Source organism: Mobula birostris, chromosome 2 (genome assembly GCF_030028105.1).
Source record: "Mobula birostris isolate sMobBir1 chromosome 2, sMobBir1.hap1, whole genome shotgun sequence".
Classification (NCBI taxonomy): domain Eukaryota; kingdom Metazoa; phylum Chordata; class Chondrichthyes; order Myliobatiformes; family Myliobatidae; genus Mobula; species Mobula birostris.
In genome coordinates this window covers 40513953-40529759 of record NC_092371.1, presented here as the reverse complement: position 1 = coordinate 40529759, position 15807 = coordinate 40513953, and the positions used below count along the sequence as shown (strand labels likewise).

General features: G+C 41.2%; 1 protein-coding gene across 1 annotated transcript in view; it reads right to left on the bottom strand.

The window, feature by feature from the left end:
• The window catches only part of sall4 (spalt-like transcription factor 4), a 49069-nt gene that overhangs the window by 16162 nt on the left and 17100 nt on the right, over nt 1-15807 (bottom strand). Inside the window, exon 2 of the mRNA XM_072276827.1 lies at nt 3205-5820. Within this exon, the coding sequence (XP_072132928.1) occupies nt 3205-5820 (2616 nt within the window). The remainder of the gene's footprint in view (nt 1-3204; nt 5821-15807) is intronic.

Sequence of the window (15807 nt, the reverse complement as noted above, 5' to 3'; positions counted from 1 at the left end):
TTAGAGAAGTCAATGTTTATGCCATCAGGTTGGAGGCTACCCAGACAGAATATAAGGTGTTGTTCCTCCAACCTGAGTGTGGCTTCATCTTGACAGTAGAGGAGGCCGTGGATAGACATATCAGAATGGGAATGGGACGTGGAATTAAAATGTGTGGCCACTGGGAGATCCTGCTTCCTCTGGCGGACGGAGCGTAGGTGTTCAGTGAAATGGTCTCCCAGCCTGCGTCCGTCAGGTCTCGCCAATATATAGGCCACAACGGGAGCACCGGACAAAGTATATCAGACCAGACGACTCACAAGTGAAGTGTCGCCTCACCTGGAAGGACTGTTTGGGGCCCTGAATAGTGGTGAGGGAAGAAGTGTAAGGGCATGTGTAGTTGTTCCGCTTACAAGGATAAGTGCCAAGAGGGAGATCGGTGGGAAGGGATGGGGGTTGGGGGGGGGGGCAGAGAAATGATATGAGAAGGAAGGGAAGCCTCGTTCTTTAAAAAAAAGAAGACATCTCCTTCGTCCTGGAATGAAAAGCCTCATCCCGAGAGCAGATGCAGCGGAGACGGAGGAATTGCGAGAAGGGGTTGGCATTTTTGCAAGAGACAGGGTGGGAAGAGGAATAGTCCAGGTAGCTGTGAGAGTCCATAGGCTTAAGGTGGACATCTTGAGACAGCTTATGACAAAGATCAGGAGAAGGAGGTGTTGGAAATGGACCAGGTAAACTTGAGGAACTGCATTGCGACTGCGTTGGTGCTGCTTCCTGCACGCATGCTGAGCTCGTTGACTTCATTAACTTTGCCTCCAACTTTCACCCTGCCCTCACCCTGCGACTCCCTTGTCCATTCGTCTCCCCATCCCTTCCCACCAATCTCCCTCCAGGCACTTATTCTTGTAAGCAGAACTATTACACATGCCCTTAACACTTCCTCCCTCACCACCATTCAGGACCCCAGACAGTCCTTCCAGGTGAGGTGACACTTCACCTGTGAGTCGTCTGGGGTGATATGCTGCGTCCGGTGCTCCCGATGTGGCCTTCTACATATTGGCAAGACCGGAAGCATGCTGAGAGACCGTTTCGCTGAACACCTGCACTCTGTCCGCCAGAGAAAGCAGGATCTCCCAGTGGCCACACATTTTAATTCCATGTCCCATTCCCATTCTGATATGTCTATCCACAGCCCCCTCTACTGTCAAGATGAAGCCACACTCAGGTTGGAGGAACAACACCATATATTCCGTATGGGTAGCCTCCAACCTGATGACATGAACACTGACTTGTCTACCTTCTGTTATCGCCCCACCTCCCCTTTGTACCCATCCCTTATTTATTATTATTTTTATTTTTTGCCCCTTTTTTTCCTCTCTCTTTTTTCTCCCTCTGTCCCTCTCACTATAACTCCTTGCCCATCCTCTGGGCACCCCCTCCCCCTTTTTTTCTCCCTAGGCCTTCCATCCCATGATCCTTTCCCTTCTCCAGCCTCGTATCCCTTTTGCCAATCAACTTTCCAGCTGTTAGCTCCATCCCTCCCCCTCCTGTCTTCTCCTGTCATTTTGGATCTCCCCCTCCCACTTTCAAATCTCTTACTATTTCTTCCTTCAGTTAATCCTGACGAAGAGGCTCGACCCGAAACGTCGACTGTACATCTTCCAATAGATGCTGCCTGGCCGGCTGCGTTCACCAGCATTTTTTGTGTGCGATACTGCTCAATTGCTTATCATTGCATCTTTCAGGCCATCAATGCATTTTATATTCTCCAATTTAAACTTTTGTTGCGCTATTCAAATAATAAATACATTCTTACTGCACTATTGCAGTTGAATGTAATCACCATGAGCACGTACTACTAAAACCAAACATTCTATTGTGTCCTTTTATCAAAGAAAGGAATAGGGTGATAATCTGTAGGACACACTAGTTAAATAGGAGGTTAAACCAGTTTTAGGTCAGAGGAGCAATCCAGTTTTTTTTTGTAGACATTAAACTTGCTGGGGATACTTAAAACATGAACAAGTGTACTTTAATAATGAAGTTCAAATTAACATTCAAAGTTGTTAATATTTGAACAGAAAATTAATTGGAAAAAGGACCTAGTGCTTTCCCAGCATACATGACAAATAAATTCTTCACAGGCTTCCAACATGGGTACGTATTGATTATAACCTGTATAACTGATACCTGTACCCCACTGGAAGCCTGAGAAGAGCTTATTAGAAAATTAATTGTTATTCTATTAGGAAAAAGTGCCAGCACTTTTCCCAAACAAGGCGGAGATGATTGGATAATTTCCATCAATCGTAGCCAATTGCTTAAGTGACATGATACATTTTATCTTCAACTTCTCCATTTTTATTTTGGACGTCTCCACTTCCTTTCCAGTCCTGAAAAAGGGTCTCAGCCCATAACGTTGACTGTTTACACTTCTCCATAGGTGCTGCCTGACCTGCTGAGTTCCTCCAGCATTTGTATGTGAGAAACGTTGCTTATAATATATTTTATGTCTATAATCATAAGATTATTTGCAACAATCCTTCATTCACTGAAAATATCTGGCATTTGTTACAAATCTTGTTCTACAATATAGCACTACCCTGATACTCAATACCTTCAGTTTCCTTGCAGTTCAGAGTGCATTGACGTGCCCCCACCCCATCTCTCTGATGAAATGCTGTTGATAGACACTTTATTTTGAAAAGTTCTCAGGTTCAATCTCTGGTCTCAAAACCACTGATCTCAGCTTGACCAGTGATAAAGACAGTTTTAAGACTGCTCCAAAGCTTCTTGAAATTGGCAGTCAAAAGGGAACTAAAATCAGTTTCCTCCTCAGCAATAATACAGAAATAGGCCAGGATTAGTTACTGGACAACAATCACTGCCCAAGAAACAGACAGTTACAAGAGGAAATAGAACAATAGTTTTCTTCTTCCTCTTTATTTGACAGAAGGGTGGGAGACCAGCCATCGCTTGTCTTACACCACGAAACCACTTCACTTATCTCATCAGATCTCAGCATACTTTAAAAGTGCTGAGATTCACTTACACAAGTTTTATTTTTGTACAAAAGGTTCCTGTTTACAATTACCAAGGCCTATTGAAATGAGCACCCAATTATAAGCTACGATGTTAATGGAGCAGAGTCACAAAGAATAGACTGGAGACCATACCAAAATTAAATAGCAAAGTTTAAACTACATATATTCTTTCCATACTTACTGCAATCCCCATTAGTAAACGGAACATTAGTGACTTCTTCCTTAACCTTCCGATGAATATTGGCAGATGTTAAGTCTAACGCAGCATCATTTGTCAGTTCAGATGTCTCAACAGGCTCAGTTTTTGTTGCTACATTTTCGTTAGGGAATCCTGGCGACTTGGACACGTGGCTGCCATTAAAGCTGTTAGCAGGAGACGAAGCTTGAAACAATGCGGATTCCGCAGCACCTGGGCTCTGGTTATTCTGGTGTTCTTGATCTCCTACTGCCGAAAGAGAATCATTAGCCATTCCTTCACTTTCAGGAGAGCCATTCTCACTGGATTTTAAACTGCTCTGCCGCTGCAAGCTTACATTAGAGTTAGAGTTAATCATTTTCATCTGACTTTCCAAAGCAGCTATATTGGAGAAAACCAGCAGAGGAGAGTTGGCCGGTAAGTCACTGTAAGGCAAAACTGGTTTCGAATACTCACTTGCTGGCACCTTTGCGCTTTTCTCCCCATCCAACTCAGATTCATCCATATTTTCATCCGTAAAACTGCTGTCAAGTTCAGCATTTTCATCTGCTAAAGCTGGCTCTGGATCAGAACCATCATAATAGCCTTCAGGCAGAGGGGTGTTTGGGATTTGACCTCCCATGTGCATTCTAATGTGCTGCTGAAGAACAACAGCATTAGTGAACCGCTTGTGGCAAATCGGGCACGAGTGCTGTACCCGCAAAGGAGGTTTTGCCCTATGAACTCCATAGTGAGTCTTGAGGTTGCCCTTTGTGGAAAAAGCTCTGCCGCAAACTTTACATTTGAAAGGCCTTTCACCAGTGTGGGTACGATAATGCATTTTCAGTGAACTCTGACAACTTAGTATACGATGGCACACAGCACATTCATTTGGGTCAGCTGATGTTTTGTCTATATTTTCCACTAACTGTTGAAGCTTGGATGTCTCAGACGTTTGGCTATTATCAAGTACATTACCAAAAGGTTGCTTGGGCTTTGAGGTTTCAGACATTATGGAAGTAGGTGGATTGCCATTCTCATTTGTAGACTTAGCTTCAGCATTTGACTCGTAGCTGCTGATATTCGATGACAAAGATGCAGTTTCACTTACTGCTGGAGATCGCCTTTGCAGAAAATCACTTGCTGGTGCTTTATCTGAAGTGTCCTCAAAAGCAGTCGACAGATTCAATCCAATGGAATTGGGCAAAGTTTGCAAGACAGGTTTGGTGTCTGCCCAATTCGCAGAATTATCAACAGGTATAGACATACCATATGGAATTCCACTGCTGGTTGGAACATTGTCCAAATGTTCTGGAACAGGATATGGATTCATTCGGATATGCGGGTACTTCTCCTTGTGTCGCTGGAAATGAACCTTCAGATTGCCTTTAGTTGTAAAACGATTGCCGCAGATATTGCATTTGTAAGGTCGCTCACCTGTGTGAGAACGGATATGAATCTGCAGGGCACTGTCATTTCCAAACACTTTGCCACAGAACTTGCACTTGTGTTTGAAAAAGGACTCTTCCGAATTAGACTTTGTTTCAAATACGGCGACGTTCGGAGGCTTGCCTTTCTGATTTCGTGCTGCTGAAGCTGCAGATAGTCCAATCAGTGGGCTGTGAATAGTTGCTGTATTTGGGGACCGAGGTAGCAAGGGATTTGGAAATCTTGCAACCGAGCTGGTAAGGTTGCCATGCTTAAGCCTGGCTGGATTTTCAGAGCACAAGATGGAATCAGGTTTGGAAGTCAGTGAAGTTAGGGTGCTCGTTGTCTGGAGAGACGCCGGCTCAGAGGAATGGTGCAAGCTTTTGTTAAAATGAGTTGAACCAACAGAAGAATGAGGTACCTGTACTGGCTTAAAACCTTCTATCGAGTAGCTTTGGCTACCCACTTTCTGCCCAATTAAAGCAGCAGCAGCCGAAAGCTGCTGTGAAAGGTGTGCCCCCAATGCTTTAAGGGGGTCTGCAGCTGCAACAATAGATGGATGAAGAGAATGAGGTGCCATCGTTGCCACCTGGATGCGGATTTGCTCAGTTAACTGTATCTGTTGAAGCTGTTGCTGCTGCAGGCAGACCAACTGCTCAAGCAAGATTGGAATGACATTGACGCTTGCAGTTGCATTTGAGTTGTTGGCAGAAGCATCGTCTGGAACGTGCTGAGTCACTGCAACTTTAGTGTTGTGAATAGTCTCCAATGTGACATTAGTGTTTGGTATCTTAGACTGGGAAACATAGCTAACATCAGAGGCTGGATGTAAACTTGTAGCAGCATTAGAGGCACATGGTTTTTGAGATTCTACATTATCAACATTCATTTCAGCAGTTTCACTCTCTTCACGCATTCTTTCTTCGGGGCTATCTTTATTTTTAGATTGATTGTTCATTTGGCCATTCGGAAAGTTATCTGGACAAGACTCTGGGCAGTCCTTAGGAGGCATTTCCTTCTCGCCTTCATTCATAATCAAAACTGGTGGGTTTTTAGTGCAATTTTTCCTGTGCTCAAGGAACTTGGAAAGATCAAAGAACTCAGCACAACATTTCTTACAGATGTTGGTTTCTTCAGTCCTGCATTTCTTTGCGCTTGTTTCCCCAACTCCGTCGTTTTGACATACTTGAGAACCTGCAAAGCAATAACAGCAGTAACTGCTTAGTATCAACAAACACCCATCATTCTTCTAAACAGACTTCGCAAAGCATCCTTTAGAGCATTTCCCCTCACCACCCTGTTAATGAAATGAGCCCTCCAGTTAACAGAATTATTAGATTTAACACATTATTTTTGCCAACTTTGACAAAAATAGAGAATATCAATTAAGAAAGCGCAGCTTCTCTCAATTGCTTAATCGACTGAACGCAATGTTTGCCCGGAGGCTCAAATACAGGGCCAAATCAGAAAGGTTGATTACAGGCTGAATCAGGGCAGCGAGGTCCAGACACCAGAGTGGATCAGGACCATTGAACCCGATGTGTTTGGACAGAGATTTAAGTATAGGGCTGAATCGAGGCAGCGGAGTCCTGGCCCCACAGCGTATCAGAGAGGTTGTACCGGATGTTTGGACATCGATTTAGGTGCTAGGCCAGATTGAGAAGGCCAGGGTGTCGGGGTGTCAAGGCGAGGGACAAACTGGTTCAGATTGCTGTTCCGCAACTCAGGTCTGCACTGAACTATGAGATGCTCTTTGCAGACTTCAGTTCAGAATGCTATCTGCTTGCAGTTATTGTATGCAATGATGTTTTTTTTGCCTCTGCACACTGGGTATTCAATGGTCTTTTTTTTAAAAAAAGAGACACACACACACACACACACACACACACACACACACACAGTTTTATGGTTGTCTGTTAGGAGACGAGTCTCAAGGTTGTATAATGTATACATACTTTGAAAGTAGGTGCAATTTGATGGAAAATATACAATTAAAATGCAAGCGCAAACCATAATGAGTTAACATTTCATTTAGTCTGTTTCATTTTGGAAGTGAAAATTAGTGATCTGGCTTCCAGTACTATGTATGATAAGCCACTCACAGATACCAAGAGCAGGATTCCCAAAAAGACTAAAGTCTCCTGTCTACAAATACCAGTCACCTACTGCCCAGCTAAATCACACATACGAGGTGTGCTTACTGCCATGAGGGAACATAGATTTAATCAGTGTTCTTAAAAAAAAATTATATTATTTCTGTGATCAGTCAAGTTAATTCTATTCATTTACAATCACAGTGAAATCTTTGGAGCTGTTCTGCAAACTTCACGTAGCTTAATATTTCATTACACACAATGGGACCTGTTATTGATTGATTTCCTCCAATGTCCAAACATGTTTTCTTTAAACCTGCTGCAAGTGGCGTTCTTCCTTCAATTTCCTTACTATTCTCCTCATATCAGATCAATTATGGTTAACAAATGCAGGCAAGCTAAAAACAATTAAAACTACATTTAATCAGATGACCAGATTTAGGCAGAAACCAACTTCTAAAATAAGTTCAAAAGCCATTTCTCAGGATTTATTTCCAATTCTGATACTGTAAAGAAAGAATCCTTCCGTATTGTACAAATCCTGACTTAAGAGTTCAATTACTCAAGTGGATAGTATCAAAGCCAATTGGACACTACTTATTATGTTTAACAAGCCATGCCATTAGTCATACTTACAAATTGCATTTTCTTCTGAATTCTAACTGCAAATTTAGAACTTCAAATAACTTCAGAATCTGTTTTTAACCGGACAGTTTCCAGTATGACCAGATGCAATTCAGTTCTTTCCACCCCCTCCCTTTAAATGCTCTCAACTGTTCAACATTACACACAATCTCTCTATTTTATCTGAGACATCAAGATTGTGTCAACAGAAGTTCAATCCCAATGAGGAAAGATCCCAGGACAAAAGATCTTACAAACTCCCAGGATTCTCACAATTCTGTTGCATGTACCTAGACGTGTAGATGTGATGTGGCACATATATTAGAGGTAAATAGATTCAATCTGCATTGAAGTACAAAATCCTATGAAGTAAAAATGCATCTTTTAAAAACTAAACTTGCGGAATGTTTTCTCTTAAAACAGATTATTACTTCATTTACAGCATTTAACCATGGCCTGGAATTTCATCATGAAGACGACAACATCCCTTTAAATGGAAGAAACTAAAATTAAACCACAAACAAATCAGTTTAATTACTGCCAGTTAAGTCCATTAGGAAATGCCTGAAGGGGTTGTCAGCAACACTAAATCACCATGCTAAATAATCACTGAACATCTGTGTATTTAAGATTAGAAACAGGATAATCAAAATGCCCATAGCTTTGTGCTCTCTTCTCACCTTCTTCCCCCCTCCAAACACACAAGTAGCACCTTTAATTTTAAAAGTTATGTAACCATATTACCTTAACACCATATAAACTTTAGCTAATTGTAGAACAAACATTCTTTTACTGGTAAATGTGCAATATGCATTTTTAAAATTAGTTTACTATGTTACACTGAAGTTTGATCTATTGTCAGAATTAAATCCTTGGTCAAATCACATGAACAAAAGACCACAAAGGTTGAAAGTGAAGGAATGGAAATAAATTAGTTGACAGGAACAGTTTAATGAGACCCAGGTTAAAATGGATATGTGCGCTTGGCAGCAATGACAAGTGAATAAATAAACACAAAAATTAAGCAACAAAAAAAAACAGGACGATGAAGACCTTGTTTTTATACAATTCAAGAGGCTTCTTGTAAAGAATCTTGAACGCACACATTTTTCATTAGTTATTTTAACTCTAGAGGGAGCTCCAACACATTGCAGTCCTCAAACTTCCATAGTTAATGAAAACCAGTAAGGTGCAACAAAAAAAATGTCAGGCATTCTTGAAAGCAAATTAAATAATAAGTATTATAATCCTGCAACAGCATCAGACCCCAAAATAAAGAAAATGCAAGTCATATTCCTGATTACAAAATTAAGATAACCAATGCTTTGAAGAAAGATGTACACACTGACCGTTCTTAGCAGCTTAGATGTTACCTAACAATGATATACAATTAGTCCAATCTTTTTTTTTACACCATATAAACTTCAATTCATGCAAAACTTTTTGTCATCTATATCCTAACTTCCACTAAGTGCCATTTTATCAATACCTCATATATTCACTGGTCTACCCTCCCACCTGGTCCATTCACGCCACAACTTTAAAAGTACCTTCACTGGAGGCAAGAAAACACAGACGCTAGAATCTGAGGCAAAATAAAAACTAAGAAACCTGCTGAGTTCCCCTAGCAGTTTTTTTTAGCTTAAGATCTTCACTCTCATTTACAATTCCCTCTGTAGCCCACCCCACCTCATCTCAATCACTCCTGTCAGCTTGAAAACACAGCATGGTATCCGAACTGCTCCTTTTCTGGCTGGTTGCACATCCTTGCGTTCACAGCCCCTTCAATAATTGAATAGGCCCCCCAAGTTATAGAATTTCTTCCTCAAACCTCAGCACTGGTGGTCTCCTTTAAAAAGGTGCTCCTTAAAACCCTCCAAAGTTTTTGACCATCTTTGTGGGTCTGCATCAAGTCTTATTTGATAACACTTCAATCATCTTGGGAAACTTTATCCTATTGAAAGACCATACAAGCAAACCTTTTAAAATTACAGAACAGGGAATTCTTCACTTTCTCCAAGGTTGCAAAATTCAAAAGTAAATTTATTATTCAAGTATGTATAATGTCACCATACACCACCTTGAGATTTATTACCTTGCAGGAATTCACAGTAGATCAAAGAAATACTACAAATCAATGAAAAACTACAAAGACTGACAAACAACCAATGTGCAAAAGACAAGCTGTGAAAATATAAAATAATAAATAAACAAATAATACTGAAAACATGATTTCTAGAGTCCTTGAAAGTAAGTCCATAGTTTGTGGAATTAGCTCAGAGTTGAGGTGAGTGGGTTATTCACTCTGGTTCAGTAGAATAATGGGTGAAGAACAATAATAGCCTGAATGGAGGAGATACTTAATGATGGATGCTGCTTTCCTGTGGCAGTGCTTAATGGTGGGGAGTGTTTTCCCTGTGATGGACTGGGCTGTATTCACCACCTGTCTGTAGGCTTTTCCAGTGTTGGGCATTGGTGTTTCCATACCAGGCCATAGTGCAACCAGTCAGGCTATTCACTATTTATCTGTCGGAAGTGTGCTAAAGTTTTAGATGACATGCTGAATCAGCACAAACTACCCCATTCTATCACACCCAAATCCATGAAGTACAGTATTTAAGGTAGGTTCCTTGAACTGAAAGTGAATCAAAGGGCTAACCAAATCAGATCATCCACCAACTAGAAAGAGGAAAAAAAAAATCAGTGGTAGACTCCAATCTAGCTCTAAAGGATGCGACACAATCAGAATAGACTCTCTACAGCAGGGTTTAAGAGAGGTCGAAAGTTTTTTTTGAACTTCACGTAATGTACGAGACTAGTGCCCGGACTGCTGAGCAGCCCCGTTCGCAATCTCATTAGCGGTCTCTCAGCCCAGTGTGGCAGTGCGCACTGGGACCATGATTATTTGGTTTATTTTATTCCCAGTTTGTGACGTGAGATGGGGAGGCCTTTGACAAATGGTGAGCGCTGCATTACACAGAGGGAAGGACAGCAAGATGGGGAGCATGAAACTCGTTTTCCAAGCATTGAATGGACTCACCCAACTTGGGCCGTGACGTCAGCCTCTCCCTCCCGAATACCTCCGCTAAGTTTCCCTTACAAGCTGCAAGTGTAGTAGAAAATTGGAGGGAAATTTTCATTTTAAAGGAATTTTATTTATTTATTTTTACATGCCACAGTTTAGCTGCTGGCCTGCCACTTTGCTGTTGTGAATGTTACAAAAAGGTCGGTTGTGTAGATTAGAAGTGAGTTACATTGTGAAGTTTTCGTAGTTTTTGCAGTTTTCTTGTTTAGTTATTTATTATGCCATTCTTTTTATTATATTTTATTAACCCCTGTGTTTTACATACATGTCTGGCTGATGGTACAATTTTCTGTGTCATTTCACTGCACTAGTGCAACAATAGACATTAAAAAAGCCCATCATTACAATGAAAGCTACTGATCAATGGGTTTTACATGGACTGGTGATCCAAGTTGTCCTATTCCATTGTGCCTAGTCTGTGGCAAGCCACTTGCAAATGTAGCAATGGCTCCAGCCAAATTGAAAAGACACTTAACTACAAATCACAGCCATATGATACATAAAAGTGTTATTTATTTTAAACGACTATTGGGAATCTCAAAACAGAGTAAAGCTTTTGTTAATGATTTCACAGTCAGTAAAAGGGTTCAGGAAGCAAGTTATTTAGAAGCAGAACTTATTATCCAGAAGTGGGGTGGGGGCGGGGGAGGAAGAGAGGGGGAAAGAAAATCACAGTTGGTGAGAACCTAGTATTGTAAAATCATAGTGGGTAAAACGCTAGGACAAGATGCAGTACAAGAAATTGAAAAGATTTTACTCTCAAGCAGTATGGTAAGTTGATGTAGCGATGACATGTCACATGATACTGAAGAGGTTTTGTGTGATAGACTGAGGGAAGGAGAAGATGACGACGCGACACAGCGTGCACGGCCGCTCCGAAATGAAATCGTATGTGTTAACTAGGGGCCGCGCACAATCCTGATTTGATGGAGACAGACGTGAGAAGCACGGAGCAACACCTGGAGAAACTTCTGAAATGCCTGCTTCGCTGCCACTGTGCAATCGAGAATCTCCGGAAGGAAGGCCCCAAATCCTCGGCTTTGCCTATTGCCGGGGCCGAAGCGCTCGGTGTCAGAGGGCTGGTTGGAGGCTCAAAGTTTTCAGACGGACTCAGGAGTCAGCTGTGGTTGGGTGCTTCCAGGATGCTGCATCGGCAAGTTTGTGGCACTGGAAGCTCATGACAGGAAGAGAGTTTCATCTTCCTTCTACCATCTGCATGAGATGATGGGACTTTCGAGAGACTTTTGAGACTTTTTTTTTTACCGTGCCCATGGCCTGTTCTTCATCAAATTACAGTATTGCTTTGCACTGTTGTAACTATGTGTTATAGTTATGTGTTTTTTGTCAGTTTTTCCAGTCGGTTTGTCTTGTGTTTCTGTGATATCATTCTGGAGGAACATTGTATCATTTCTTAATGCATGCATTACTAAATGACAATAAAAGAGGACTGCGCATCCTCAATCTTAAAAAAACAATAGCTTCTCTATCCAGGTTGATGAGTCAATAAATTTTACCTATAAATGTCATGTTGTAGTATTTGCAGGATTTGCAAATAATGGTGAAATTCAAGAGAACTTTGTTTCAGGCAGCTGTTTGCAACAGAAAAAGGCCAAGATATATTAAATGCTTTGTCTTCATATCTGGAAACAAAAGGTCTGCCTTTGAGGAGCAGTGTGGCTTTGGCTTATGGTTTTTAGTAACTTTACTATTCAGCGTTGTCAATAAATTTTCATGTTGTAAATAGCATTAATTAAAATCAATTTACAACCTGTATTTAAATTAAATCTACCAAGTCAACCTTTGGAAAAATTAAATCCTATTTGGCTTAAGCCAGTTATTTAACAGAAATTTATTATGTTTGCCTTATGAGTTTTTTTAAATTTATAGAAGAGAAATAAAGAGATTAATTTCCAAGAGTGGTAAGCTAAGCTTAACTACTGGTTTCCAATGGACACATTTGCATGAATCAGAGTGCATGTTCACCAGATGCCAATAGGTCTATGCCATGGACACCTATCATTAACTGAGTAGTCTGTAGACCCCAAGTTGAGAAGCCATGACTTTCAAAGAATGGCGAAGAAAGCTATTGTATTACAACTTCACAACTCCAATTCTAAATGCAAATCCAGTCAACCAAGATATTTTCAAAACTAATTTTTTTTTACCTCAAAAATGTAATAAAAATTTTAAATTAAAAACTATAATACACAAGTGGATTTCTACTTTATATAAAAGTGGCAGGATAGACTAGTTGAATGTTTCACAATAGATAGTACCAAAAGTCCAGCTTTTTGTCAAATTTTGAAAAAAAAATGCTACAGACACAGTTCTCTCAAGACATTGAATTATTTATGCTTCATTTTATTAGATTAGATTCAACTTTGTCATTGTACCGAGTACAGATACAAAGCCAATGAAATGCAGTTAGCATCTAACCAGAAATGCAAAAAAGTGTTATTTACAAAATAACTGCGAATAAAAAGTGCTACAGTACACAAATATAAAAGTACTGAGACAGTACAATATGGGTGCAATACTACTTAGCGCTGTGATGTGAGGTTCAGCAGGGTCACAGCCTCAGAGAAGAAGCTCTTCCTATGCCTGCTGGTGCAGGAGCGGAGGCTCCTGTAGTGCCTACCGGATGGGAGGAGAGTAAAAAAATCCATGGTTAGGGTGAGATGCAATAATGCTTTTCGCCTTGCCCAGGCAGTGTTTATGGTAGATGTTCTCAATGGTGGGCAATTGGTTTTTATGTTGACAAAACAACAAACAAACTCTTCAGACCTACAGAGATATTTATTTCATTTCCATGCATAATGTCAGTGAGCAAAAGCAAGTTGAAGCAATCAGACAAGTTTTAGTCACTACAGGCAGTTCCCAGGTTACAAAAGGGTCCCGTTGCTGAGATCTGTTTATAACTCAAACTGTCTGCAAGTCAGAAATGAACAAAAACAAGTGTCTGGGAAAGAGTCACAGAAACAGCTGTGATGGGGGAAAACAAGCAGGCATGGGAATAGTGGCCAGCAAATGTCTTCACGGACTTAGTAAGCTAGGGAGTCTCCTCAACATCCACGACCTTAGAAGTTGCAACTCACGGAGGAGTTTCCCCCTCCCCCCAAAAGCATGGACGAGATGAGGCATACATTCCTACTGGCAGATGCCTGCGCCCCCGAAGAAAATCCATCCGCCCAGTCACTTTAATGCTTGGTAATGTGTATAGAGATTTGGCAAGTCAGGTATTGGTATGCATCACTACAGCTCATCACTTTCAAGATCAAGATACTTGAACAATAGCTGTAGCTAAGTAACCATAAAAGAGCATGGAGAGGCCACTCAGCTGTTTGGAGTCTTTTGTACTATTACATATTAGAGCAGATTTACCTCAGTTCACCTTTTCAACAGTCTCCATTTCACTTCATATCCACATCCACAGCTTTCAGATTCACATAATGCTAGCTGCTCATTAATAACAAAGGGTAAATATCTTCTAAACAGCCAGCTTCCAGTTCAAGGCTTCAACCTTAACTCGCATCTCCCTAGCCAATGAAGTAAGCCCCTCAGAATCACCCATTTATTTAAATACTGGATGAAATTAAGTAACCTCTGGAGAAATCCTTCAATACAGGGTCCACAGATCACACCATCAATCCCAACTGTGGATCCCACAAGAACCTGAACTCAGCTACAAGTGCGGACTGGTGTGCTCCGTAAGGAGATGCTGGGGTGGGGGTGGGGGTGGGGGGGGGGGAGAGAGAGAAGATGGGCTGTCTGTGTGCAGGCAAAAAGAGGTCAGGGAGCCAGTGAAAGGCAAGAGAGGGGACTCCAGGTGTGAGGTTTCAAGAGGATGTGAAACAAGGAAGGAGGCAGTGGATACAATCTACTGTGTTTAGGTCCAAACTTGCATGTGAGTGTGAGCAAATATGCATAGCACAATATGCACGATTGAATACAGCTACTGGATTAACAGTGCTTCAAATAGCTCTCATATTGAACGTTTCCATTTGCTCAGAGAGCTGCTCTGCCTATAAAACTGAAGGATCACTGCTTGGCAAGAAAAACAAACTTGGTCTGGTTAAATTTCTTCTCTTACAGTAACTCAGTCACTCCAGAGTTCTCCAGCATTCTCCTCCTAAAAAAAATGAGGAATACGTTCTTACATAAGATTCAAATACAGATTCGGTCTCAGCAATACCCAATACAAATTCTACAACAGGGGTCCCCAACCTTTTTTGACCGCGGACTGGTGTTTAATATTGACAATATTCTTGCAGACCAGCCAACCCGGTGGTGGTGGTGGGGGGGGGGTGTTTAAGGAGGGTTAAACTCACCTCAACATGTCTTTTACAGTTAGGGTTGCCAACTTTCTCACTCCCAAATAAGGGACAAAATACGGGGCACTTCTGCTTGCCCCAGGAAAGACTACCATGACCATGAAGCCTTGCGCGGGCACTGCGCATGCATGACGTGCGTCATATGTGATGTGTGCATGCACGTACAAGCCGATTTTCTCCCCTTACAAATCAGTTTTGGCTTAATCTTCCTGACTACACTGTATGTACATTATTTCTATTTTATATAGGCTGTGTATTTATCCTATCATTCCTGCTTTTACTATATGTTAGTGTTATTTTGGGTTTTATGTGTTATTTGGTATGATTTGGTAGGTTATTTTTTGGGTCTGGGAATGCTCAAAAATTTTTCCCATATAAATTAATGGTAATTGCTTCTTCGCTTTACGACATTTCAGCACGAAGGTTTCATAGGAATGCTCTACCTTAGCGGGGGAAATGTGGGACAAGGGCGGTCCCGTATGGGACAACCCAATTTAGCCCAATATACGGGATGTCCCGGCAAATACGGGACAGTTGGCAACCCTATGTTCAAGTTCAACAGTGCATGACAGGGAACGAGGAAAGGTGCAGCTGACTCGTATCATTTCCTCGTGGCCTGGTAGCACATGTTTTGCGGCCCGGTGGTTGGGGACTGCTGTTCTACAAGACTTCTTTACCTTTGGATTCCAATCCCATTACAATTAAAAAGGTTAATATTACTGTTTTCCCTATTTCTAGAGATATTCCATGTTACCTTGATTCATCTACAAGATCATCCAACTGCATCAATATTTCACAATCTTATTTTTTGAAGAAATATTTTTTCCCCTATAATCAAGATGCAAATCTTACCATTACATTTTATAGCCATGTTTTAAATTACTCACTTCACCCATTTACATTCTTATGCATTTTGGTCAGTCTTACTGCATAGAAACAGGCTCTTTGGCCCATCAGGTGCCTCGCAACTATCCTTTTTTTATTCTCCCCACAGGCTCATCAATTCTCTCTAGACGCTACCACTCACCCGCCCTTAGTAGCAGCATAT